Raw genomic sequence first — 25,102 nt, 5'->3', positions numbered from 1 at the left:
TATAGCCCAAATGTGTTTCTAAACTATTATAGATTTGTAATGACCCCATATATAGGTCATTTTTAAGAGGTCAAGAGGTCAAAAAGTGCTTAAATCTAAATTTGCAGTAGAAGCGATTATTATATTTGTAAAGAACATAAAAAAAGGCATCGAGTGGTATATTCACTTTATATGAAAGCCAGTAATACTGTTTGTACCAATTTTACCGATTAATGAGCATGGGCAACGTATTGTCTTGTACCATAAAATTATTTCATTTGGACGTCTGTATTACGTACAATTTTTCCATGGCTGCACTCGTCTAACCAATACGGGAGTCGCCTAGTTGTGAAAACGAAGCTAAAGTAAGCCTTAGCCGAATCCATTTTCTTCCAAGGAAGAAGACGAAGCTCAATGATTTTTCTTAATAGTACTACATTTTATAAGGTAATAACATTTTATAAGGTCTCAATAAGGTATATTTATAATGTAAGCCTTGTTGGTTTCCGTCTAGCGTTCTAACTACAGAATTATTATGTTCAAAACGGTAAAGACCAAGAATAGCAGCTGTCTAGAAGGAGAAATGCTTGGAAAAAGAGAGACATTTCTAGATTGATAATCTGGTGCTCTTTTTCATGGTTTTCTTTGCATTCTTGACACTCCCTCCTCCTATATAGCCTTATGCTATAGGCTAAAAAATAGAATTGTACCATATGATTCATTAATTTTATGGGGTAAAATTCTAGTTTAGCTACTGTTTGCTATCTTGATAAGGGGTGCATTAAGGAAAATGAAACTTTTTGGCATAGGTCTACAGATTAAAGTACCCTATGGGATAATGTTTATATTAGTGTAATATTCAGGCTGCTAAGAAATAAGGTATAAATGTATGACCATTCCACTACACAAGGATACATGTAAAGAAAACAATTCTTACTTCATAATAGCATATGGAAAATGATCCTAGTTAACATTTTTTCCAGCAGGAGGACCTTTATATTCACTTCTTTCAAAGTAGTTCCAGTTTTCAATCACAATTTTCAGTATTCTCTAATGTGTACTCCTAGTTCAGAAAATCATTTCTAAATCTAACAACCAAGAAATATCAAGCTAATCTGACCTAACTAAACCTAATTATGGGTACCAGTAGGGGGAATAGGGGCCATGTCCCCCTGGAAATTTTGAACTATAAAGTAATTGTAAGGAAACCAATGGGAAGAGAGAAAAATCAAGAAAAACCCTGGGAAGTATGTATTGCCTCATTGTTGGCTGCCTGCCATTAGATTTTGATCCTTAATAAGAAAAATATAAGTTTTTATTTATGACTGAGTGACCTCTTTCCAGTTTTCTGCAAACATTTTTTCTATATAATTTGGTTGGAGTAACAAAAAGAAAATCAAATTCTTCAAAGCCTAGTAATGATTGCTGTCAACTTTTGCTTGCATTGCAAGATTACCCATAAGCTGGTAAATAAAGCCACTATAATCAGAAATGTTTCTCCTGAATAGAATACTGAGAATTTTTGTATTTTCCCTCTGAATAGATAAGATTTTTTTTGTTTTTTATTATCAATTAACTTTTTTTCCCAGGAATGATTGTATTTATATAGTTGTCACTTTGAAAAAGATTTAACTTTTTACAGTTATGAAGTATGATTATGTCAAATATATTGGTTTTTGGTATTTGAAATTAAATTAAGATATTGAACAATTTTTTTTTAACCTTTGTTTTAATGTTTTACTTTGAAAAAACTGCTTTAACTAATGCATTACTTTTTATAAACACTGAGTCTAAAGGCATGCAATGTTTTGATGTTAAAAAAATACTCCTCAATGCTTCAGCATTGCTCAACAGAACTGAATGCTGGGATTTTGTATCTTAGATTTTGTAAATAGGCTATTGTTTTGTGTATTTTTGTAATTATTTACTTTTTTCATTTTTATTTACTTTAGTTAAAACACTTTTTCCATTGCCTTTAGAAAACTGGTTGTCTCTGAGCTTCATGAAATAAAAAATGCAAGTTTTTTTCAAATGAAAGTAAGGAGCAACATTAAAACTTAAAATGAATAGAAATTGTTACATATATTAGGGGGATTGTCCCCTCCTCAATGCCTCACTCTTCATGCTATAGTTTTTTTGGCACTTAAAAAAAGTTACTTATTGTTCTAATTAAACCACCCTTGTGTTTTAGAAGTTGTTTTAAAAAAACTGGGATAACATTTAAACTTTAGCATAAAAAGCAAGGTGTTGAGGAGGGGGCAACCTCCTTGTATATGTAATTATTTCTGTTTGTTTTAAGTTTGAATGTTTCTCCTTACTTTCAGTTGAAAAACACCTGTACTTTTCATTTAATTTCTGATAGTTTTTAAATAATGCCAGGATACCTGGCTCCACCTCCAGGGAAAAATCCCCTCCCCACAGAAATATCCTCTGGACAATTCAATCCTGGTGAAAGTTTACCCTACAAAATTACCCTTAAAATCTCCACATGTAAAATTGAATCAGTACAGAGAAATCAAACATATAAAGACCTTTTTTTATAGGAATGGCAAATTCACCCAGTGTAATAATTCTATTAAAAATTCTATTAAACAAATAGAAAAAGTTTTTCAACTAACGTAAGGGGCAACTTTAAAACTTAAAATAAGTAGGCTATAAATTACTCTGTATATTAGGCAGACTTCTCCCTTCTCAACACTTTGCTCATTAAACAAATGTTTTAGTGTTTTGAAAAATCTTTTTTTTTTTCAATTGCAAATGCTCTTACAAATGTGGAAAAAAGCCAAACTTCACAGTAAATAGTAAGGAGCTAAGGAGGAGACAGTCCCCTTCATATAAAGAATAATATGTTTAAATAAATTTAAATCTGTTCCTTGCTTTCAGTTGAAAAGCTCTTTTTATGGCACTTGGTATTAACCAAGTGACATATAGTAATCACAAATTCTATCTGTCTGTCTGTCTGTCCTGGTTCCACTGGTTACTTCAGGCACTTCCAGGCCAGCTAGGACAATGAAACTTGGCATGTGTATCAGGAACCGCACCAGATTAAATTACAAATAGTCGTTTTCCTGATTTGACCATCTGGGGGAGTGGGGGGCCAGTTAATTTGGAAAAAAATAGAAAAAATGAAGTATTTTTAAGTTACAAACTGGTGATGGGATCTTAATGTTTGGATGGTATCTTAATGGATCTTGATGTTTGGAAAGATATTGTGTCTCAAGGCTCTTATTTTAAATCCCGACCAGATCCAGTGACATTAGGGGGAGTTGGAGGGGGGAACCTAAAATCTTGGAAAACACTTAGAGTGGAGGGATTGGGATGAAACTTGGTGGGAAAAATAAGAAGAAGTCCTAGATACGCTATTGACATAACAGGAACGGATCTGCTCTGTTTGGGGGAGTTGGGGGGAGGGGTAATTCTGAAAAAATAGAAAAAATGAGGTATTTTTAACTTACAAATCAGTGATTGAATCTTAATGAAATTTGAAGTTTGGAAGGATATCATGTCTCAGAGCTCTTATTTTAAATCCCGACTGGATCTGGTGACATTGGGGGGGGGGGGGACCTAAAATCTTGGAAAATGCTTAGAGTGGAGATATTGGGATGAAACTTGGTGGGAAAAATAAGCACAAGTCCTAGAAACATGACTGACATAACCGGAACGGATCCGCTCTGTTTGGGGAAGTTGGGGGGGGGGGTTAATTCTGAACAAATTAGAAAAATGAGGTATTCTTAACTTACAAAGGAGTGATTGGATCTTTGAAATTTGATATTTGGAAGAATAACATGTCTCAGAGCTCTTATATTAAATTTCAACTTTATCTGGTGAAGGGGATGTTGGGGGGACCTAAACTCTCGGAAAATACTTAGAGTGGAGGGATCAGGATGAAACTTGGTGGGAAAAATAAGTACAAGTCCTTGATACAGGATTGACATAACTGGAATGGATCTGCCCCTTTGAGAGAGTTTGGGGGAGGTTAATTAGAAAAAATTAGGTATTTTTAACTTGCAAAAGAGTGATCATATCTTAATGAAATTTCATATTTAGAAGGACATCAAAACTAAGATCTCTTATTTTTTTATCCTGACCAGGTCCTGTGTCATTAGGGGGGGGGGACTGAAAATCTTGGAAAATGCTTAAAGCAGAGAGATCTGGATGAAACTTGGTGGGAAGAATAAGCACATGTCCAAGATAGGTGACTGACATAACCGGACCGGATCCGCTCTCTTTGGTGGAGCTGTGGGGGGGGGGGGTAATTCGGAAAAATTAGAAAAAATGAGGTGTTTGTAACTTACAAATGGGTGATCAGATCTTAATGAAATTTTATATCTAGAAGGATCTTGTGCTTTAAAACTCTCATTTTAAATCCTGATCAGATCTGGTGACATTGAAGGGAGTTGAAGGGGGAAGCTTGAATTCTTGGAAAACATGAAATCAAGGTATTTTACAAATGGGTGATTGGATCTCAATGAAACTTGATATATAGAAGAAGTTTATGTCTCAGATGCTCCATTTTCAATTGAAATCGGATCCGAGGACATAGAGGGTTGGAGGGGGGAAACAGAAATCTTGAAAACCGAAAATCTTGGAAAACGCTTAGAGTGGAGATATTGGGATGAAACTTGATGGGAAAAATAAGCACAAGTTATAGATACAAGATTCTCATAATTGGTATGGATCTGTTCTCTTTGGGGGAGCTGGTGGTTGTTAATTTGGAAAAGTTAGAAAAATTGAGGTATCTTTAACTTAAGAATTGGTGACTGAATCTTAATGAAATTTGATATTTAGAAGGAACTCGTGTCTCAGAGCTCTTGTTTCAAATCCCAACCAGACCTGATGACATTGGGGGGAGCTGGAGGGGGAAATCAGAAATCTTGGAAAATGCTTATAAATGTTGTAGATATGTTACTGATGTAACCAGGCTGGGTCTGCTCTCTTTGGGGGAGTTAGATGGTAGCGTTCAGTGCTTTGGCGAGTTTGGTGCTTCTGGACATGCCAGGACAATGAAAATTGGCAGGCGTGTCAGGGAGCTGTAAAAATTGATTTGATAAACTCGTTTTCCCCAATTCGAACATCTGGGGGCTGAAATGAGAGGAAAAATTAGAAAAATTGAGGTACTTTTAACTTGCAAGTGGGTGATCAGATCTTAATGAATTTTGATATTTAGAAGGACCTCGTGACTCAGAGCTCTTATTTTATATCCAAACTGGCATTAAGCCTCTGACCTTCAGCAATCTATTGATTCTTAGAATTTTGCTAGAGCTCATACCATATGAGCTCTTGGCTATTCCAACCTTGTCAAAAGTGCCATATGAGCTATTAGCTCTTGTTTATTTAATTTCTGATTGTTTTCAAATCATACCCAAGCCTAACCTGATATAATTTGAGGTACCTGCCTTGTGCTTGTAGATATGGGGGTGCAATGTTTTAGTGGTATAGAGAAACATTTTAATTAATTCCTACTCCCCCTTACCTCTTTCAATATTCATCTGAAGCCTCAGGAAGATTAAGCAGTTTGTCCATTAAAATGTACTTTTTAGGAATCTACCCTACTCCCACCTAAACAGTGACTCATCCCCCCTTCATTATAGCTGATTATGCATAGATAACTTCGAAGACCACACTGCCTTTCCATGACGAAAGTAAAACAGTTCAAAATTGGGATGATACCTTTTTATTGACAGTGAATAGATATAAAATTATTTAACTGGATATTTCGAACACATATACAGTGTTACAGTCGTCCTAGACATGTTACATATACAGCCGTCCTGGCTGAGTGGGTTGGTGCGGTGGATTCGGGATCCCTTGTCTGAGAGGACGCGGGTTCGAATTCCGGCGTACCCAATTCTTCAGTTTGGGACGGGGGTCAGTGGCCTGACTCTGTAAGCTTAGCCAGAGTCGACCCAGCTCTAAATGGGTACCTGGAGAAATCTGGGGAAGGTAAACAGGAAGGGTTTGCGAATGCACAGGATGGCTGGCCCCCAACCCCCCATTGCACTTCCTGGCTGAAGGGCCAAGAAACGGAGATCAGCACTGCCAGTACGGACTGTAAAGTCTAATGCCGTATCCTTTACCTTTTTATACAGTGTTGATCATCAGCAGTAAAACATTAAAAAGCAGTAAAGCAGTAAAAGTATCAGCAGTAACACTGTATATGTGTTCAAAATACCCAGTGAAATAATTTTATATCTATTCACTGTCAATAAAAAGGTATCATCCCTATTTTGAACTGTTTTACTTTTGCTGATTATGCAATTACAGACCACCAAGCATAGCCTAATTTCATTACAAACAAAGCAAACCAACTTGGTTGAATCCAGTACTGCCACTATGTGCCATTACTTCTTTTGCAATTGGGAAGTCAAAAATGTAGTATTGACTGCTCAGAATTTTAAATTGATTGCAAATGTGTCCTCTTCAGGGTAAAGTTGTAGTTTGGTGCCCTAAAATGGCAGAAAACAAACCTTTCCCCTGGCTCAATCTGTATGGTCACTTACAAAAGAGCTTTAAATTTACATTTGAATGAGCTCCTTTCCAATTATCTTGGACCTTTGGTTTGACACAATCACCCCTGGGAAAAAAAAAACTAAATAAATAAACATGCATTAACAATATTTCTTCTGAAAAAAAGTAAAATTCCACATTTTGAAGATTGGAACTTGAAACCTCTATGGTAAGTTTCTCTGATATGATGTATCTAATAAAGGGATTTTCAATAAGATTGCTTGCTTTTAGGGGGTGTTTTCAAAAATCAGGCAAATTTTCTCAGATTTTTGGTTTTGGGTGTGTAACAATAAACTGAAAGAATTTTATATATTTAGAGTCAGCATAAAAAGCCAATACTGCTGGTATAGCAATTGTCATAAGAATTTCATTTTTAGTTTTGATGAATATTTGTCCAAGTCACTTTTTACTTCCAGTTTTTTTTTATCACAAACGATTTGATAAGATTCTCTTATGACGAATTTTTATGGCACTTGGTATTAACCAAGTGACATATAGCAATCGCAAATTCTATCAGTCTGTCTGTCGGTCTGTCAGTCCTGGTTTTGCTACTTTAGGCACTTCCAGGTAAGCTAGGACGATGAAATTTGGCAAGCGTATTAGGGACCAGACCAGATTAAATTAGAAATAGTTGTTTTCCTGATTTGACCATGTGGGGGGGGGGGGTTAATTTGGAAAAAATAGAAAAAATGAAGTATTTTTAACTTATGAGCGGGTGATGGGATCTTAATGAAATTTGATGTTTGGAATGATATTGTGTCTCAGAGCTTCTATTTTAAATCCCGACCGGATCTGATGACATTGGGGGGAGTTGGAGGGGGAGACCTAAAATCTTGGAAAACACTTAGAGTGGAGGGATCAGGATGAAACTTGATGGGAAAAACAAGCACAAGTCCCAGATACATGATTGACATAATCGGAACGGATCCGCTCTCTTTGGGGTAGCTGGGGGGGTAATTCTGAAAAATTAGAAAAAATGAGGTATTTTTAACTTACAAACGGGTGATTGGATCTCAATGAAATTTGATATTTAGAAGGATATCGTGTCTCAGAGCTCTTATTTTAAATCCCGACCGGATCTGGTGACATTGGGGGTGGGGGGGAGTTGGGAGAGGGGAAACCTAAAACTTGGAAAACACTTAGAGTGGAGGGATCGGGATGAAACTTGGTGGGAAAGATATGCACAAGTCCTAGATACATGATTGACATAACCGGAATGGATCCGCTCTCTTTGGGGTAGTTGGGGGAGGGGTTAATTCTGAAAAATTAGAAAAATTGAGGTATTTTTAACTTACGAACAGGCGATCGGATCTCAATGAAATTTGATATTTAGAAGGATATCGTGTCACAAAGCTCTTATTTTAAATCCTGACCGGATCTGGTGACATTGGGGGAAGTTTGGGGTGGGGGAACCTAAAATCATGGAAAACGCTTAGATTGGAGGGATCGGGATGAAACTTGTTGGGAAAAATAAGCAGAAGTCTTACATACGTGATTTAAATAATTGGAACGGATCCGCTCTATTGGGGGGGGGGGGCTAATTCTGAAAAATAAGAAAAAATTACGTATTTTTAACTTACGAAGGAGTGATCGGATCTTCATGAAACTTCCTATTTAGAAGATCCTCGTAACTCAGATCTCTTATTTTAAATCTCAACCGGATCAAGCGTAATTGGGGGGGGGGGCAGTTGGAGGGACAGGAAATCTTAGAAAATACTTAAAGCGGTAAGATCAGGATGAAACTGGATGGGAAGAATAGAAACCTGTCTAAGATACATGACTGACATAACTGGACCGGATCTGCTCTCTTTGGTGGAATTGGGGGGGGGGGGGGTGATTTTGAAAATTGAGGTATTTGTAACTTACGAAAGGGTGACCAGATCTTAATGAAATTTGATATTTAGAAGGATCTTGTGCTTTAAAGTTCTAATTTTAAATTCCGACCAGATCCTGTGACATTGGGGGGAGTTGGATGGGGAAACCGGAATTCTTGGAAAACGTGAAAATTGGGGTATTTTTATCTTATGAATAGATGATCGGATCTTAATGAAATTTGATTTTTAGAAGGAATCCATGTCTCAGAGCTTTTATTTCAAATCCCGACCAGATCTTTTGACATTGGGGGGAGTTGGAGGGGGATATCTTGGAAAAACACTTGGAGTGGAGGAATCGGGATGAAGCTTGGTGGATGGAATAAACAAATGTCCTTGATACGTGATTGACAGAATCGTACTGGATTCGCTCTCTTTGGAGGAGTTGGGGGAGGGGTTCAGTGATTTGGCGAGTTTGGTGCTTCTGGACGTGCTAGGACGATGAAAATTGGTAGGCATGTCAGGGAGCTGCACAATTTGACTTGATAATGTCGTTATCCCAGTTTCGACCATCTGGGGGGCTAAAGGGAGAGGAAAAATTAGAAAAAATCAGGTATTTATAACTTACGAGTGCGTGATCGGATCTTAATGAATTTTGATATTTAGAAGGACATCGTGACTCAGAGCTCTTATTTTAAATCCTGACCAGGATTAAGCCTCTTATTTTCCTTTTTAAATCAATCTATTGATTCATAGAATTTTGTTTGAGCTCATACCATATGATCTCTTGGCTCTTAGCTCTTCTCGCCTCGTCACAAGTGCCATATGAGCTCTTAGCTTTTGTTTTTTAACCCATTCATTTTATTTAGTTGAATAGGACAATAAAGCAAAGAAGGTCATTTTGACAGCTGGGTAGTAAGTTTAAATTTTGTTTTCCTTTTGCTATTCTATTTTTTTAATGTCTGAATATATAAGAGACTTTAGCTCTAGGGGGGGGGGGTGTCCTGTTTTGAAAGAAGTATATTTTACATGGCCATTATAAAATCAAAACATGGTGCCTATGCAGATAGGATGGTTTTTGAGTATCTCTACTCCTTCTGTAAACTATTCTAAGGTGTAGAGAATTGCATAAAGACAATCTACAGAAGCAATAAATCTTTCTGTAATTTTGGGTTGAGCTTGATTTTCTTTTAAGATTAAATGCATAATAACTAGATATATTATTGATGAAATAAATTGATCCCTTTGCCTTGAACCCTTGTCATTTAAAATTTACTGTTTTTGTTTCATTTTGCATATGCTATTTTTATTTGAGTTTTTCCCACAAAAAAATGTTCCTTAAATATATTTCCTGTCACTCAATCACCACCAATATTTTGGTGTTTGCTCCCCCCCTCCCTGGGAACATTTTCTGCTGGCACCCTTGGATCATACTAACATCTAAAAAAGTTATACTAGAAAAAGGACTATATATAGCCAACTGGGGAGCAGCTAGTTTATTTGCATTGCAGCTGATGCTGCAAGCTACTTACAGTTTTTGAAAGAAATCTTGTTTCCCTGAATCACTAGATCACCCTCACCATTTGCTTATCTGGAATGGAGTCAAAAATACAGCTGTGCTCTTCTGTTGCAGTCTTTGCAGGTCTGCCTTGAACTGTATTTTTTAGCTCCTTTTTTTCATAAGGTTTTTGCAAAACCATTTTATTTTTTGTTCTGGAGTCAGCAATAGAGAACATGATAGGAGAAGGGTTCTGGGTATTTGTGCCTACCCCAGGGGGTTCGTTAGAGCCTATCAACCAGTGCACATTAGAAATGCTAACATATGGGGACTGTATTCATGTTGCACAAAACCAGATATAAATTGTTTATCATTTGGCTTTGGATCTCCTTTGATAATCTCTGTCCTCAATGATAAGCCTCTTTACTTGGCTTTCTAATTGATCATTAAGACTCTTTTAAAGCATCTACTTCAGATTTAACTAATTTACAGAGTACATTTGAAAACAAATTTGCAGGATATTTAAAAAGAATTCGAAAACTCTCAAAATGGCATCAGAGCAAAACTTTAAGACATCATTCTTGAGGGGTTTCAGGTTCTTTTTTAAAAATTTCTGTTAATTTATTTTTAAATTATATTTTACTATGAAGACTAATGAAAATAATAAATGAAAATTCCTAAATCAGCTATGCGCATGGCTTTTTTCCTTCTATAGACAGTTTGTTTTTAGTTACTGTAAGCTGTTTTGAGGCCTGTAAGGGCTCAAAATAGAATTTGCCCAAGAAGTGATCATCATATATGGAAAGAGCATAAAAAAGGCATCAAGTGATGTATTCACTTTCTTCCCTGCTAAATTGTATGAATATGTAGCCTATATATTTACCTAGAATTGTTTATATGTAAGGTTTATTGTTGCAAAAAGGGGGAGGATTGTTTGATCCTGGGTCTCAAAAAAGGCTAAGGGGGTTAAGGTAAAACTTTCAGGAAAAGATAAGGGGGATGTTAAACAAAATCAAAACACACTGTGTGCATGCTGGTTCTCAAAAAGGTGCATGATCAATATCTCAGGAATGGCTGAGGGTATTTAGTTGAAACTGTCTTAGCATGTTGGGAAGTGCATGAAGGGCAAAAAGCCCCTTGGCCTTTTTAGTTTTTCCCTATCAACACTAATCAAAATTCCAAAATAGCTCTAGTCAAAAGGTCATATAACTTTTGCTTTGGATGCAATACCTCCCCAGAGCCCCCAGGGAAAGGGTTGTAAATTATGTGATTTTCCTATTATTTACATACAAGATTTATCATTGGAAAAGGAAGGGAATTTTTTATCTTGGGTGTGTCAGAAAAGAAAGAGTATTGAGCTGAAACTTTAGTGAATGTTGTGGCGGGTATTAGACTAAATCAAAAGAGCATATCTGCAAAGCAGCTAGTGGTGTTAACTTGAAACTTTTAGGACTACTGTGGCCATTACTACTGTGCAGCAACTGCAACTACTTGTGATGGCTGCTGTGAATATTTATGATGGTGACTATGACTACTTGCATGTGTGACTGCTATCTGTCACTTGTAGTGACTGCTGCAGTGCAAATTGTACTGCAGCATCTTTCAATGGCTACTAGACTACTTGCAACTGAAACCACAAGTGTAACTCCATGTGACTGCAATGTGGTCACAACTGACTGTTGTGACCACAACAAATAAATTCAACGTGACCACAACAAACAAATAAATTATTTGTTGTGACCACACTTATGACTGTGGTCACAACTATTTTTACTTGTGACTGTGACTGCTTGCAATTGTATACTTTGACTGTTTGCAACTGTAACTACACGTGGCTGCAACTACTTGTGATTGTGACTGCTGCTAAGGCTATGGTTGTTAAGCTGAAAATTTCAGGGAATGCTGAGGTAGATTTTGCATTAAATCAAAAGACACTTGGTGCATCCGAGTCGTCCCAAGGGTGTACCTATATTGGTCTATGTAGTTTTATATTGGTCTCAGGAAGCGCTATGGGTATTAACTTGATACTTTCTGGGAATGCTAAGGGGGGGGGGGGGGTTAAATAAAATCTAAAGATATCTTATTCTTTCATATCATAGACCATTGGGAATCAGCCTGTTTTGGACTTTTCTTCTTCCTAGGCTTGGGGTTTTAACTTTTGCTTCTTCTGTATTCAATGTTGATTGGTTCTTCTTCGTCAAGGCAATTGGAAAGGCAGGATTCAGTCGGTAATCAGCTGTTTAGGTTATTGTGCTACTTGTCCCCTACAATTTGAGGATTCTTGATTTCTTATTCTGTGATCTAATTGTTAGGCTGAGATTGAGAAACATGATTTTTTTTTTTTTTTAATAAGTTTAAATTTGTTTAAAAACGACCGAATAGTAATCAGAGACGTCAATTGGGGTAATGGGGGCAAGTGCCATCTACGTTTTGAAAAATACTTCTTTTGGTATTTTTATTGAAAAGTAAAAAAATCTCCCCTCTGGACTTTACTACTGCCTTGGGAATGACGCATGGACGGATAATAAATAGACATATAATAATAATTTTATTTTTGCCTGCTCATACAAAAAAGGGGAAAAGCGGAGTCTATTAACAAATCAACTAACATCATTTTTATACAATCCTAATAAGGGGGGATTAATGCCAGAATTGCCTCTCAATTGGACTGTCTGTCTTGGCTTTTTCTACAAACAGCCATGACTTAATGCCCACAACTATTCCATTTTAATTCAAAAATCAACGGACTCGGTTGAGGCCTTCGGCCTCGACCTAGAAATTACTGCCCCTGGTAGTAATTTCATATTGCTTGCAAATTCAGGTAGGTATATTTCCTCATTTCTCCTCTCCCCTTGAGTAGTCCTAAACTATTAATCATAATAATTATGGTGACCAAATTGTGCTTTTTCATGTTATTCCCTGCCCAAGAAAATCCTCCCCCAAAGGCTCTGATAATACTGCACCTCGAATTACCTGGTATTCCATTTAATTTTATCCAACTGTGTTTCGCTTGATTATTTAACTGAAGTCCAATTTAGTTATCTGACACTAGAAATGCTTCTTTTTTCAGGAAAATATGATTGGCATCAGAAGATTTATCCAACCGCTTTTGGGGTTTCATACTTCAGCTGTACAATGGTAAGAATTTTAAAATGTTTTCTTAATGGTTCATGGAGAATGTCTCACTAGTCTAGAAACTGTCCGGGGAACTCTTCAGTCTCCCACGACTCCCATGTGCATTGACAATATGAAAAGACGCTAATGTACTTATCTCTATGCTCCCCCTCCCCCAAAAAAGACTTATTTGTGTTCAATAGTATCTGAAATAGAACAGTAGTGTGCAATATAAAGTGGATAAAACTTGTTGATGTAGTGTGATGATGTCCATAGTTGGCCTTTCTCTCTGTAGTACTTTTAAAATTTGCTCTGTCTTCCTTCTTTCTTTTTTATTATCCACAGCAGTTCTAAGTCATGGATAGATATATTCACCAAGAGATTATAATTCAGCTGCAGAATTAAAAAAAAAAACTTAAAAAATTGAAAATTAAAAAGAACAGCTCATAAATAAACAAACAAAAACTTTTAATTTTCCATTAATAGCATAAAAACACGCTTTCATCGGATTCTCAATTATATATTAACGCACTTATTTATAATACGCAAGAAACAGCCTTAAGAATCAAAATTATGCACAAACTATGGCACAAATGAAGACAAGTATCTATCAGTTAAATTAAAAGGTGGCAGTCTTAGCTTTCAAAGACCTAGGTAGACTGTCTCATACAGGGCTTCGGTCGTAAATCTGGCACATAATAGAGGGAAATGGCTAGCTGAGTCTCAGGTAATAGACACGTGAAGCCAGATTTCATAGTCAAGTCGTGTCTTCTTTCTTTAAAGGTCGGTAGACACAATTTCTTGTTTATCTTCATAAGGCAATAGACACGTGAAGCCAGATTTCATAGTCAAGTCGTGTCTTCTTTCTTTAAAGGTCGGTAGACACAATTTCTTGTTTGTCTTCATATGGCAATACACACGTGAAGCCAGATTCATAGTCAAGTCGTGTCTTCTTTCTTTAAAGGTCGGTAGACACAATTTCTTGTTTATCCTCATATGGCAATAGACACGTGAAGCCAGATTTCATAGTCAAGTCGTGTCTTCTTTCTTTAAAGGTCGGTAGACACAATTTCTTGTTTATCTTCATAAGGCAATAGACACGTGAAGCCAGATTTCATAGTCAAGTCGTGTCTTCTTTCTTTAAAGGTCGGTAGACACAATTTCTTGTTTGTCTTCATATGGCAATAGACACGTGAAGCCAGATTTCATAGTCAAGTCGTGTCTTCTTTCTTTAAAGGTCGGTAGACACAATTTCTTGTTTATCTTCATAAGTAACATACTGTGCTCTCAAAACACCAAGGATTTTGACCTCATTGTGAAGCCAGATTTCATAGTCAAGTCGTGTCTTCTTTTTTTAAGAGTCAGTAGACACAATTTCTTGTTTGTCTTCATAAGTGACATACTGTGCTCCTAAAACACAAAGGATTTTGACTTTATCCTAAATGTGACCAATATATTTAATAAGTGGCCATTGACGTCTTAAAAACGATACAACATTACAATCATTACAACACTTAAATAGGCTTACTGTTAACTTACCATCATCGAGGTCAGTCGTCACTGTAGAAAATATCTGCGCGAGTGAAGGCTGATTTGACTGGGATGTCAGAACTCATAGTTCAAGACTTGACAAGTCGTCAGTGAACTTATAATGATTTTAATCTCTTTTTTTACTCTATTAAAACTATAGAGAAAATAATTGGTCCCAGTTTCGTTTCCTGGGTTGGGATGCAAAAAAAAAGAGAAAGGACGAAATTTAATTTTTACGCAAAAAAGAGTACTGTTGCCAACCCATTAAAAAGCAAGATATCATCCAGATCTATGATATATGTGATATATACCGATATATTTTAGCTGCAAACACAAGTTCCCTAGCTCAGATCAAGTTTGTATGAGTGGTCGAGGGGATTGTGTTCTTAGTCAAGAAGCATTACGACTCTATGCTGAAGAAGGGTACAACAGCAAGTGGAAATGAAATCTAAATCTAAAAGGCTTTGAAGACGTTGAAATGGGAAATTGCCTTCAAAATGCTGGTGTAAAGGCAGGTGACTTACGTCAAAAATTTGGCAGAGAAAGATGGATAGCTTTCAAAGACCAAAGTAGACTGTCTCATACAGGACTTTGGTCGTAAATCTGGCACATAATCGGGGGAAATAGCTCGCTGAGTCTCAGGCAACACAGACGTAAAGCCAGGTTTCATAGTCAAGTCGTGTCTTCTTTCTTTAAGGATTGGTAGACACAGTTTCTTGATTATCTTCATAAGTAACATACTGTGCTTTTAAAACGCCAAGGATTTTGACCTTATCCTGAACGTGGCCAATATCTTTAATAAGTGGCCATTGATGTCTTAAAAACGATACTCTCATTGCAGTACTTAAATAGGCTTACTTTTCACTTACTATCATTGAGGTCAGTCGTCACTGTAGAAAATATCTGCGCGAGTGAAGGCTGATTTGATTGTGATGTCGGAATCCATAGTTCAAGCCTAGACAAGTCGTCAGTAGACTTATAACGATTTTAATCTCTTTTTTTAAACTCCATTAAAACTAGAGAGAAAAGAATTGATTCAAGTTTCGTCTTCTGGGTTAGGATGCAAAAAAGAGCACTGTTGATGACCCTCTAAAAAGCAAGCTATCGTTCAGATCTATGACCTCATGTCCATGTGCCAAAGCAAACAACAAAATCGATTTCATTCTCATTTAAGAGTTGTCTCAATTTTCTTTTTTTCTACAGTTTAAACCGTAAATAAGTACTCTAAGCCCCTTTTAATTCTGATTTATCTTAAAAGAATCTTTTTTCTCCTTGTGCTAAATGGCAGGTGTGGTAAGTGTGGCAAATAGCAGGAAATTTAATTGCTTTAAGAATGCAGTGGCGTCAATTCACGAAAATTTAGAGGGGAGCAAAATGTTTTTTTTTAATCTAACGGGGTGAGGTGGCAAAATTGCCATTTTTAATTTTTTGCAATGAAATCACCCAAAAAGCATTTTTAAATTGAAATACCTCAAAAAGGTATTTTTTCGTAGTCTAGAGGGATAGAAAAATCTAGAGGCCACGCACCTTCTCCTCCCTAATTGCCGCTACTCGTAGGAGGAAATGCCTTGTCAAAAATTTATATGCTTTACCTAAACTAAACAAATAATTAACGTTGGTGCGGTGATGTTTTTACAGGTTGTCGCCTTGAAATGCCCTAGTAGTAAGAATAGAAATTGTATTAGCGAACAAACACTAGGTCCATATCCCGGATTTATACCCATAACATCCTTTATTGTTATTAATTCCAATTTAAAAAACATGCTTATAATACTAGCTTAGTACAAATCCATCGTGTCTGAAGGAAACAAAGGTGGAATTCTCCTATTTTTCAGATCTAATAAATTAACTCATAAATTAATACTAATACTAAATTATAATTAATCTATTAAAAAATTAATAAAATTAAATAAATTAAAAATTAATAAATTAATAAAATTAATAAATTATAATTAAATTATAATTAATTATAATATAAATTAATACATAAATAAATACTAACTCATAAATTAGCTTTTCAGCTTACCACTGTTCAAAATTATAGTAAATAACTAATTTATTTCTCGTTTAGTTCTTATTACTTTGTTATTATTCCTTTCTTCTTATTTAGTGCAGAGCCGATGAAGAAAAAGAAGAAGATGGATCCTTCCATTATTCGACATCGAGAACAAAGAAAAATGAAAAGAATCGAAAGAAGTATTAGGAAGCTAGAGAGAGTGGAAAGACCTTTGAAACCACTTGATGAAACCCAAATACCTCTCTCCTTAAAATACGAAATTCCGTAAGTATGATTATTGATACTTAAGTGCTAAAAAGGGTTTTGTTTTTAGTGTTAGGATTGGTGTTTTCTTTTCTTATTTTAAGAATTCGTTTAAATCTATCAAAACTTTGCAGATGCACATGTGTCAAAATAATATTTTAAAACCGCAGTGTAAACACTGGGTGGTTTGGGGGAGGTGGGGTTACTCCCTCGTACATAAAATGACTTCCCTTCATTTAAAGGTCTTTGTAACAATGCTGTTTATCTACATTAAAAAAAAAATTTCTAAGACCAAATTTCTTTTCGTTTTAATTTTAATAGGCCTACTCAAAATATACCCCCCTTCTCTTCCTTAGCTTTTGTTTTTGCGCTGACGCATTCTTTCTTTTCTTTCCTTTTTTAACAGTACTTCGAGAAGAATAATCATTCTTGTAATAATTACACCTCTTCAGGAAATACATCAGAGAGAAGATGAGATTGAAAATTGAACTGCCAAAAGGAATTTCCAGGCCATGATTTTAAATTTTTTGCAAACGTGAAAATGTGTTTTTAGACTTTTTTAAGTATAAAGGAGACATGTAGATATTTTGTAGACTTTTCGATTAGGGAATCGAAGGGAATAAACCCATTTGAGTAGGTATGTACAATCAACAGCGCACCAAATGGAGCGCTTGCAAGGGTTTTGCTAAACACAACCAACGAAAAATAATGAGGTAATTAGAAGGAATGGATGAATTTAATCTGAGACAAAATAACACACTTAATACCAACGCATAAAATTGCAAAAGTTATTGCTATTTTAAGTAACTATAAATAATTAGTATATTTTACTAGTATTATTTGCTATTTTTTATCATGAAATATATATTTTATTATTAGAAAAATATATAATAAATATGAGTATAGATTAAAGATGCTCAGTAAATAAATTTTTAGTAGAAAACCAATGTACAAGCCAGCAACTCCAATCGCTCTCTACGGTTTATACCTACCCAACAACTTCATATGTAAATCCAGATTTAAATTTACTAATTGAAACAATACTCACCTTATTGACACAAATTTAATACAAATTATGTAACTTGGCATAAAATAGAATCTTTAAACCATCAAACTGAATGCCTCGCATCTGCCCCCCTCCCCTCCCTCCCAAGTCTAGATTTCGAAAATTAGTGTTTTTGTGTTTTCATTGAGAAATGGATTTTTTTTGTGAGTTTATTGATAATTTAAAAAAAAAAACATAGTAGCTGTCTCCCTTAATTTCTGTAAATTAATGCCACTGCTTTAAGCCACCCTAGGGTGGCTCCTTTTATCTTCTGCTTTTTTTAACAATTGATTTCTATTTCTTCAGCACTTTAGAAGGTAAGTTTATCCTGAATTCTCTGTTTTACCAATGAAAAAGGCTTGGTGGAGATCCTTGGCCTAAAAATCTGCTTTTTTTTTCTCATTCACTGACCTACTCTATCCTACTTCTACCGTATCCTAATATACTGTCCTACTACCTACTCTATTCTAGGTGTTCTATACCCTATCCACTGACCTACTCTATTCCTAATCTACCTGTAAAATTAATGGTGCGTCTTGGTTTAGTGCCGCACCTTATTAAATAGGCTTAGTGCTGAATGTACTGTATCTTAATAAATGTGCTTTTGAAACCAAGGGCTCGTTACTAAAACTATCCACTCCTCTAACACAAGTGTGGCGCTAAAAATCAACAAAAAGACGTACCATTCACAAATTTGTGCTTTTTATTGACATTAGTGACTATAACGTGTCTAGGGTAAAAGTAATTAGAATATAATCATATTTTAATTGTAATAATTGATGTGTTAGATAAGCAAGAGGTATGCGCTAAATGATGAAATGAAAACTAGAGAAAAAATGTTCAAACATAAGAGCTACTAATCAACGAAAAACGGGAAATGTTTTCACACATAATAAACGGTGGTAAAGAAAATTATAGGAATGCCAAAATCATAACGTAATCAAAATATCAAATAGACAAATATATTTAGACTGACCTGATACAATTCAAAAGAAAATCAATAATTTATCTGAGAGTTTTCTAAGTTTAATCGGAAGGTCTTCTGTCTTATTGAAAATTTCAAAAATTATCTTAGTGTATTGAGACCATGATTGAGTGTTAGTATAGTTTTGCTTATATCCCCTTTAAGTCCTATAAGTTCAGCATGCTCTATTGTAATCTGAAGATACTTTGTTTAATGCAGAGCTTTTCAAACAGGGCATCCACTATTCTCCCCTTTGCAAAAAATATAATCTCATTTCTGAGAACAATCGGTATGTTTTCCTCGATTGTAATCCAGTAGATCAAGATTTTAAAAGTTTGAAATATGTCTGGTGTCAATTTAAGATCCTGTATCATTTATGTCCTCATCAACTATTTCCCTGATTTGTAAGAAACACTATATAGCTTAATGATAAAGACCCCAAAGAAGTGTCGTTATTACTAACATCATAGTCATCATGCTTGCAGATGTCTCTGAACCCAAGTAGGGATACCAAATAATCAATGCAAAAATTTGAGATAAAAAAAAAAGACGTGAATGGATCCCCTGCCTTCTTGAGACCTCATAAACATGTGAAGAAGAAGAAGCATATGTAATGATTTATAATTGACTGCAAACTGGAAGTGTTTTTGCGAGCTCCCTGCGTATTTTCTTCCGTTTCACAAGCAAGAAGTTGTCTGAAAAAGGCAAAATGGGTTATGTGAATCAGCTTCTCTATGTACTATTGCTCTCATTCTTGTTATAATTGAAATACCCTGCTCGCGTATAGGAAGCGCAGGAGATCTGCTGGTATTCTATAGCAAAGAAAAATCTCGGAATATTGCGTTTTTTAGTCGTTTTGATTAGTAGCTCGAAAAAATCCTAATTATTCGAATTTCTAACCCTCTACTATAACCAATGTCTTCATTATTTTGGAGTTTTTCGGCGTTTTCCCTGAATCTCTCCACAAGAAAATTGTGTTTTCTAAAATCTCTCCGGAAATCAATTTATAAATGCTCGTGGTTTAACACGAAACAAAAAGTGTAAACTAACTTTAACATTAATTTTTGAGGAGAATCGGAAGAATCAAATTAGGGAAACTCCGAAAAGCTTGAGGGAAAGTGGAAGCTCTGATTTTACTCTGGTACTGACTTTTTAACGAATACAGTGATTTGTTAAGCCTCTTTGTGGAGGGTTTGTTTACATTTTTGAAAATAAATTTATTCTAGAATAAGACAACGCCAATTACAGCCAATTTCTCAAGACATAGAATTGTCCCAACGAGAATTATTAGTTGCCTGGTCCCATCACAAGCAAAAAGAAGCAGAAAGGGACTTGGCTTGCATAAGAAAGCTTTTAGATGCCCAAGGAAAAGCATTGAAAGAGCTAAAGCTTGAGTCTGAAGAACTTTATATTGAAGCAACCCAGGTAAATGTTTCATTTTATAGCTGCACACAGACTGAATTTGAAGGGGAGAGACAGGGGAGGTGTGAAAGGTTCTCCATCTGGGAAAATCTAAATGTTTCCAAAAATAGACCCATTACTTTGTTATTGTTGTTTCTACCCCGTTCCCTCGGCTGATTTTCTTATTCCCTGGCAAATTATCTGGTCTTCAGATTGCGTTTGCAACCTGACATTGTTATAACTTGGAAAGTTTCGATCGTCTCTCAATAAACTACGGATGTCGGCCAACATTTCAAATGGGGATTAACTGTTGTGGGGGGGGGCACATTTATGAAAATGTGGGGGAAGGGTTTTAAAACGAATTTTTGAAAATCTTGGGAGTAGTTCTGTTGTTTGTTTTTTTTCAGTTTATTGAATGAAAATATGAAAAAGCGTTTTCAGTGAAAATTCCAAGTAGGTATTTTGTAAAATATAGGCGAAGAGAGGAGGGGGAATCCAGAACAGCATAGCTGTAGGATGGGCTCTTGGATTTGTTTTCTGTGTAAAATTATTAAGCTACCTGTATTCGTTATAAGCTGGGAAACCTACAATTGGTAAAGAGAGCATATATATAAAAGTAAGTAAGACGGCACTTAGACCCTTAAGGTCCAAACCGGCGGTGCTGATCTCCGTTTCATGGCCCTTCAGCTAGGAAGTGCAATGGGTTGTTGGAAGCCAACCATCCTGTGCTTTCACACACCCTTCCTGCTTACCTTCCACAGATTTTGCCATTATAGAGCAAGTAGAGCTTGATACTTTTATTTAATATAACGAATACCTTTTTTACACTTGTCTCTAGGACCTCTAGATCTTACAAAATGTAGCAGTTTATGTACCAAGAACCTACCAAAAAGTTTATCCAGATGACTATCCTGTCTAATAGCTTGGAAGGTTGAAGGTGATGATAGACCGAGAGATGAATTGCTGCGTTCGTTTTCGCCGTTCTATCGAAATGCGATCCTCGGTTTTTACTAACAATCTTTTCCATTTTCGTTGTGGTTGAAGTTCTATCTGGCTAAGGCTTATAAGGCGTTTTTCAGTTAAAACGACGTTATTAGAACAATGAAACAAAACACACTACAAGAATAAATCCAAGGATATCTTAGTAGAACTAAGAACGACGGGTGGCAGAAATGAACGCAGCTAATGAAATCGAGTCGGTGCATGACAGATATAAATCTGGACTGATCAGTTCTGATAAAAAATAAGTTTTAAAATCGAAAAGCATGCAAGAACCAACTAGCCTCTAGTGCATCGTTTTGTTTTAACTTTAATAATAATAATAATTTATTCCTCACGCCTCCCAATACAAAATTTCCATATAACTGACACCTTTTATTAAAAGAAAAATGTTATGGCAGGGCGAAGAGCGGATCGACTGCGGCACGATTGTCATTTAAAGTCGTCCTACGTTGAAAGTCTCGAGATATGGTATGTTAATATTTAGGCTATTGGAGAAGGCTTTCAGTGATTTTTTCTTTTGGACTGGGAATGTCTGTTTGTTCCAGATCCTGATGACCCAGGGTATGAAAGAATGATGGTAAGCATTAGACCTTGCAATCTTCATCTTCACAGGCTCCAATTGCAGACTGTGCGATCTTTTGGGTAGTTATTTGAACAAGCTTGTCTTTTACGTTCCCAAAATTTTCGTGAATTATCTTAAAGAGGTTTTTAAAGTCTAAGATCGTTCTTCTTGTCTCAAGTTTGTGGAGAATGAGCCTTTTTAGAGCTTTGTCATACGGAAGTTTTCTGAATCCTTGAAGTCCTTTTACAAAGCGTTTCTGGACTCGTTCTATTCCGTCAGTATCCTTTTTGAGATATGGCGACCAGATGACAGTGGTGTATTCAAGCTGTGGTCTGACGTAGCTTGTGTATGCTGAGATCTTTGAGTGAATGTCAAGGTATTGTAGGGACTGAGTGAGTTGCCAGAGCGGAAATCAGCACTGCCGGTTCGGACCTTAAGGGTCTAGTGCCGCATCTTTTGACTTTTTTTAACCTAACCTGTCTATTCTGATCTACTTTGTGGTCAATCTACTTTGTACCTGAATCTACTTTGTAGATTTCGTGAACTCTAATGCTTTCGTCGTCTCTGATTGCAACTCCAATGCTTGTGTTGCTGCATCCAGTGGCATCCTTTCCATTTTCGTTGTCGTTGAAGTTCTATCTATCTGGATAAGGCTTATAAGGTATTTTTTGGAGTGGGTGTTGTAACGCTTCCGCGGTTTTCCGCCACTCAGGAAATCTTGCATCATCAAGAGGATTATTTGGGTCAGAATAGACAGGTTAGGTTAAAAAAAAAGGTAAAGGTTGCGGCACTAGACCCTTAAGGTCCGAACCGGTGGTGCTGAATTCCGTCTCAAGACCCTTCAGCCATGAAGTGAATGGGGGATGAGGGCCAGCCATCCTGTGCTCTTGCACACCCTTCCAGTGGTTAGGTTAGTCTATGTCAATGTTTTTGTCTATATCTGTGTCTATTTCTATGTCAGTTCTTTTGTCTAAGTTTATTCTGACCAACCTCAATTAAAAGTGGCAGAAAAGGCAGTGGCACTAGAACACTGCTACGCATTCTTTCAGTTAAAACGGCGTTTTTAAAACAGCGAAATAAAACACAATATAAGAGTAAAACCAAGGATATCTTAGTATAGCTAAGAACAACGGATGGCGAAAACGGGCGCAGCTAATAATTGTTCGATTTTAAAACATAGATTGATTATCGAAACCAGATGAAAAGGAAAAACCATTCGAATTAACTGGTAAACAGCCACTAGATTTCTAGCAAGAATGTTGGCAACTCAGACGTAAACCCTGTGTAATGTAGCTGTTTATGTGGTTTAACGCATGGAAAGATATCTTAGAAAACTTCACTTGTGAAAAAAGGGGGCCATGGGCTTGCCAAAACACGTCTTGTCTGTAGTCTATTATAGATTATCTTTTTAGTGTAATAAAACTGTAAGAATAGTAAAATTATTTAGAAAAAAAATTTTCTTTATTTCAAGCTAAGAAGCTTTCAAGCCGACTCTTACCTGGGCTCCTGATTCAGAGCCTGCATTTTTATAAAAAGATTGGTAAGCTGCACATAATCACCTTTCGATATTAATTTTCTTTAAAATAAATTGTTTCGATAGCAATGTAAGCAAAATAGGTAAGGGTCATGTTCCATACCCAGAGGAGCTGCTGGATTCTATTTTTATCTTTTTGCTGAATGAATTGCTTTATGAACTGGGTGTCATTGTAAACATAAGGAATATAATGAAAGTCTGAGCTCCGTTTGTAAAAAGCTATTTTTTAAGCAATTATGAACCAATTTGCTGTTTTTTTTAAAAGATCAGTTTCAACAACAGCTTAAGATAGCAAATTCGGATTTGCGTATTTTAGCTAAATAAATATGCAAATACGCATGTTTTAATTAAGGATATTTTCTTTTCTCTAGCTGGATTTGTCACTGCTACCCTATAAAGCCGTTGGCCCTACCAGAACACCTCAAATTAAAGGATACGATCCACCCGATGGAGATTACATTGATGTGTCCCGAAAATGGGAGTGATTTTTTTTGTAATTATATTAGCTAAAGGAATGTTCAAATACACGGAACTGAATTCTTATATATGGATCCGTGAATTCAGTGGTAAAACTTTTTTTTGGCAGACATTTCAGGGTAACCTATAAAAATTGGCAAAATCAGTCTCGGCAATCAAAAAATTATTTGCAACACTAGTATAAGTACCTTCAAGTTTTTATTTTCCATTTTATATAGTTTTCCAATCTCACAAGCACGTCCTTATTTGAATGCAGTTTTCTGAAGCCACATTGTTGATATAATAGAGAGAGGTTTGATTCAAAGAACCATCCAATTCGTTGATAGGTGAGTTTTTTTAAAAACTTTACCAAGCCGTAGAGTCATTGAAATCAGTCTGTAAAGAGGGGTCTTTCTTTCCTTTTTAGGTTAAATCTTTCCATTTCCGTTAAATCTTTAATTACGGCATCCTCCCACCCCAACCGCCGAATATGCCCTAGCCATCTCAAACATACTAGCCTGCGATCGTTCATCCGCAGAAAGTGTCCTAGCCATCTCAACTTTTCTCTTATTATAGCCGTAGAAAGCGGAATTTAACCACACTTTCGTTGATCCCACGGTTTCAATAGGCAATTTTTCTGGAAAAGATCTAGTAAATCTTCCTCCGTTTTTCAGAGCGCCCATGCTTCAGAACTATATTTGACCACACATCACTTCCAATATTCTAATCTTGGTTCGCAGTCTTATCTTTATTCTTCCAATTTTTTTTTAATCTGAATTAACACCTTGAGCCTTGGCTATTCTACTTTTAACATTTTCACTGCTCCCACCATCTTTACTAATAATACTACCAAGGTAAGTGAAGCTGTCCACTTGATCGATCTTTTTTGTCACCCAACGTCACCTTTTCATCTTCACTTATTATAAGCCTTAGCGACTTAGTCTTCTTAACATTGATTTTCAAACCATTTTAGCACCCTAGACATGCAAAACCTCTAAAATTTCTTTCATTTTGCTCACACTTTCATCTAGGATGTCAAAGCTAGTGTTAGAAAAATTATAATTCACACAAAAATTAATTTTTTAACACCAAGAATACGCTAAAATGTTCAAAATAATTAGGAGAATCTGTAAATGAAGTAAAACAAAGAGTTGTTATGAAGAAAATTAAGAGGAAAGAAAAAAATATAAGTAAAAATACTAGAAAAATGTAAAATTGTTCGGAATTAGAGACCTCTAATTTCTACTAAGTTTCTCTTAGTGCAAAACAAAATACCACCAAAAATTTTTCATCTTTGGGATTCAATGCACAGATTTTTTATATAATTCGCTTTCACAGCTTCAAAAAATAAACTGTCACGTTTTTTTTGGGATGGGGGGATTTTATACCTAAAACCTTGACAAGAGTGTACTCAACAACTTCTTAAATTTTCTTGGCGA

At 35.9% G+C, this 25,102-nt stretch overlaps 2 protein-coding genes across 4 annotated transcripts in view; both read left to right on the top strand.

The window, feature by feature from the left end:
• The window catches only part of LOC136026884 (BOS complex subunit TMEM147-like), a 344,819-nt gene that overhangs the window by 208,212 nt on the left and 111,505 nt on the right, over window positions 1-25,102 (top strand). The window lies entirely within an intron of this gene.
• On the top strand, window positions 384-23,750 carry LOC136026880 (large ribosomal subunit protein mL40-like). 3 transcript variants are annotated; one of them, XM_065703679.1, is made up of 5 exons: window positions 384-426; window positions 12,866-12,933; window positions 16,550-16,720; window positions 19,935-20,133; window positions 23,579-23,750. In XM_065703679.1, the coding sequence occupies exons 1-5, from the start codon at window positions 394-396 to the stop codon at window positions 23,690-23,692; spliced, it is 585 nt and encodes a 194-aa protein (XP_065559751.1). In that variant the 5' UTR covers window positions 384-393; the 3' UTR covers window positions 23,693-23,750. The 3 variants fall into 3 exon arrangements, with proteins under 3 accessions (XP_065559751.1, XP_065559752.1, XP_065559749.1); XM_065703680.1 differs by lacking the exon at window positions 384-426 and adding an exon at window positions 500-526; XM_065703677.1 differs by lacking the exon at window positions 384-426 and adding an exon at window positions 922-993.

Source organism: Artemia franciscana, chromosome 5 (genome assembly GCF_032884065.1).
Source record: "Artemia franciscana chromosome 5, ASM3288406v1, whole genome shotgun sequence".
Classification (NCBI taxonomy): Eukaryota; Metazoa; Arthropoda; class Branchiopoda; order Anostraca; family Artemiidae; genus Artemia; species Artemia franciscana.
The sequence above is the reverse complement of the archived record's forward strand: the minus strand, read 5'-3'. Positions and strand labels throughout refer to the sequence as shown.

What these genes read in the sequence shown, in the direction of transcription:
- LOC136026880 (XM_065703677.1), top strand. Translation starts at nt 937, where the DNA reads ATGATCCTAGTTAACATTTTTTCCAGCAGGAGGACCTTTATATTCACT. An exon ending in CATACTTCAGCTGTACAATG is followed by an intron (nt 12,934 to 16,549) that starts GTAAGAATTTTA and finishes CTTCTTATTTAG; the next exon opens with TGCAGAGCCGATGAAGAAAA. An exon ending in TTTATATTGAAGCAACCCAG is followed by an intron (nt 20,134 to 23,578) that starts GTAAATGTTTCA and finishes TCTTTTCTCTAG; the next exon opens with CTGGATTTGTCACTGCTACC.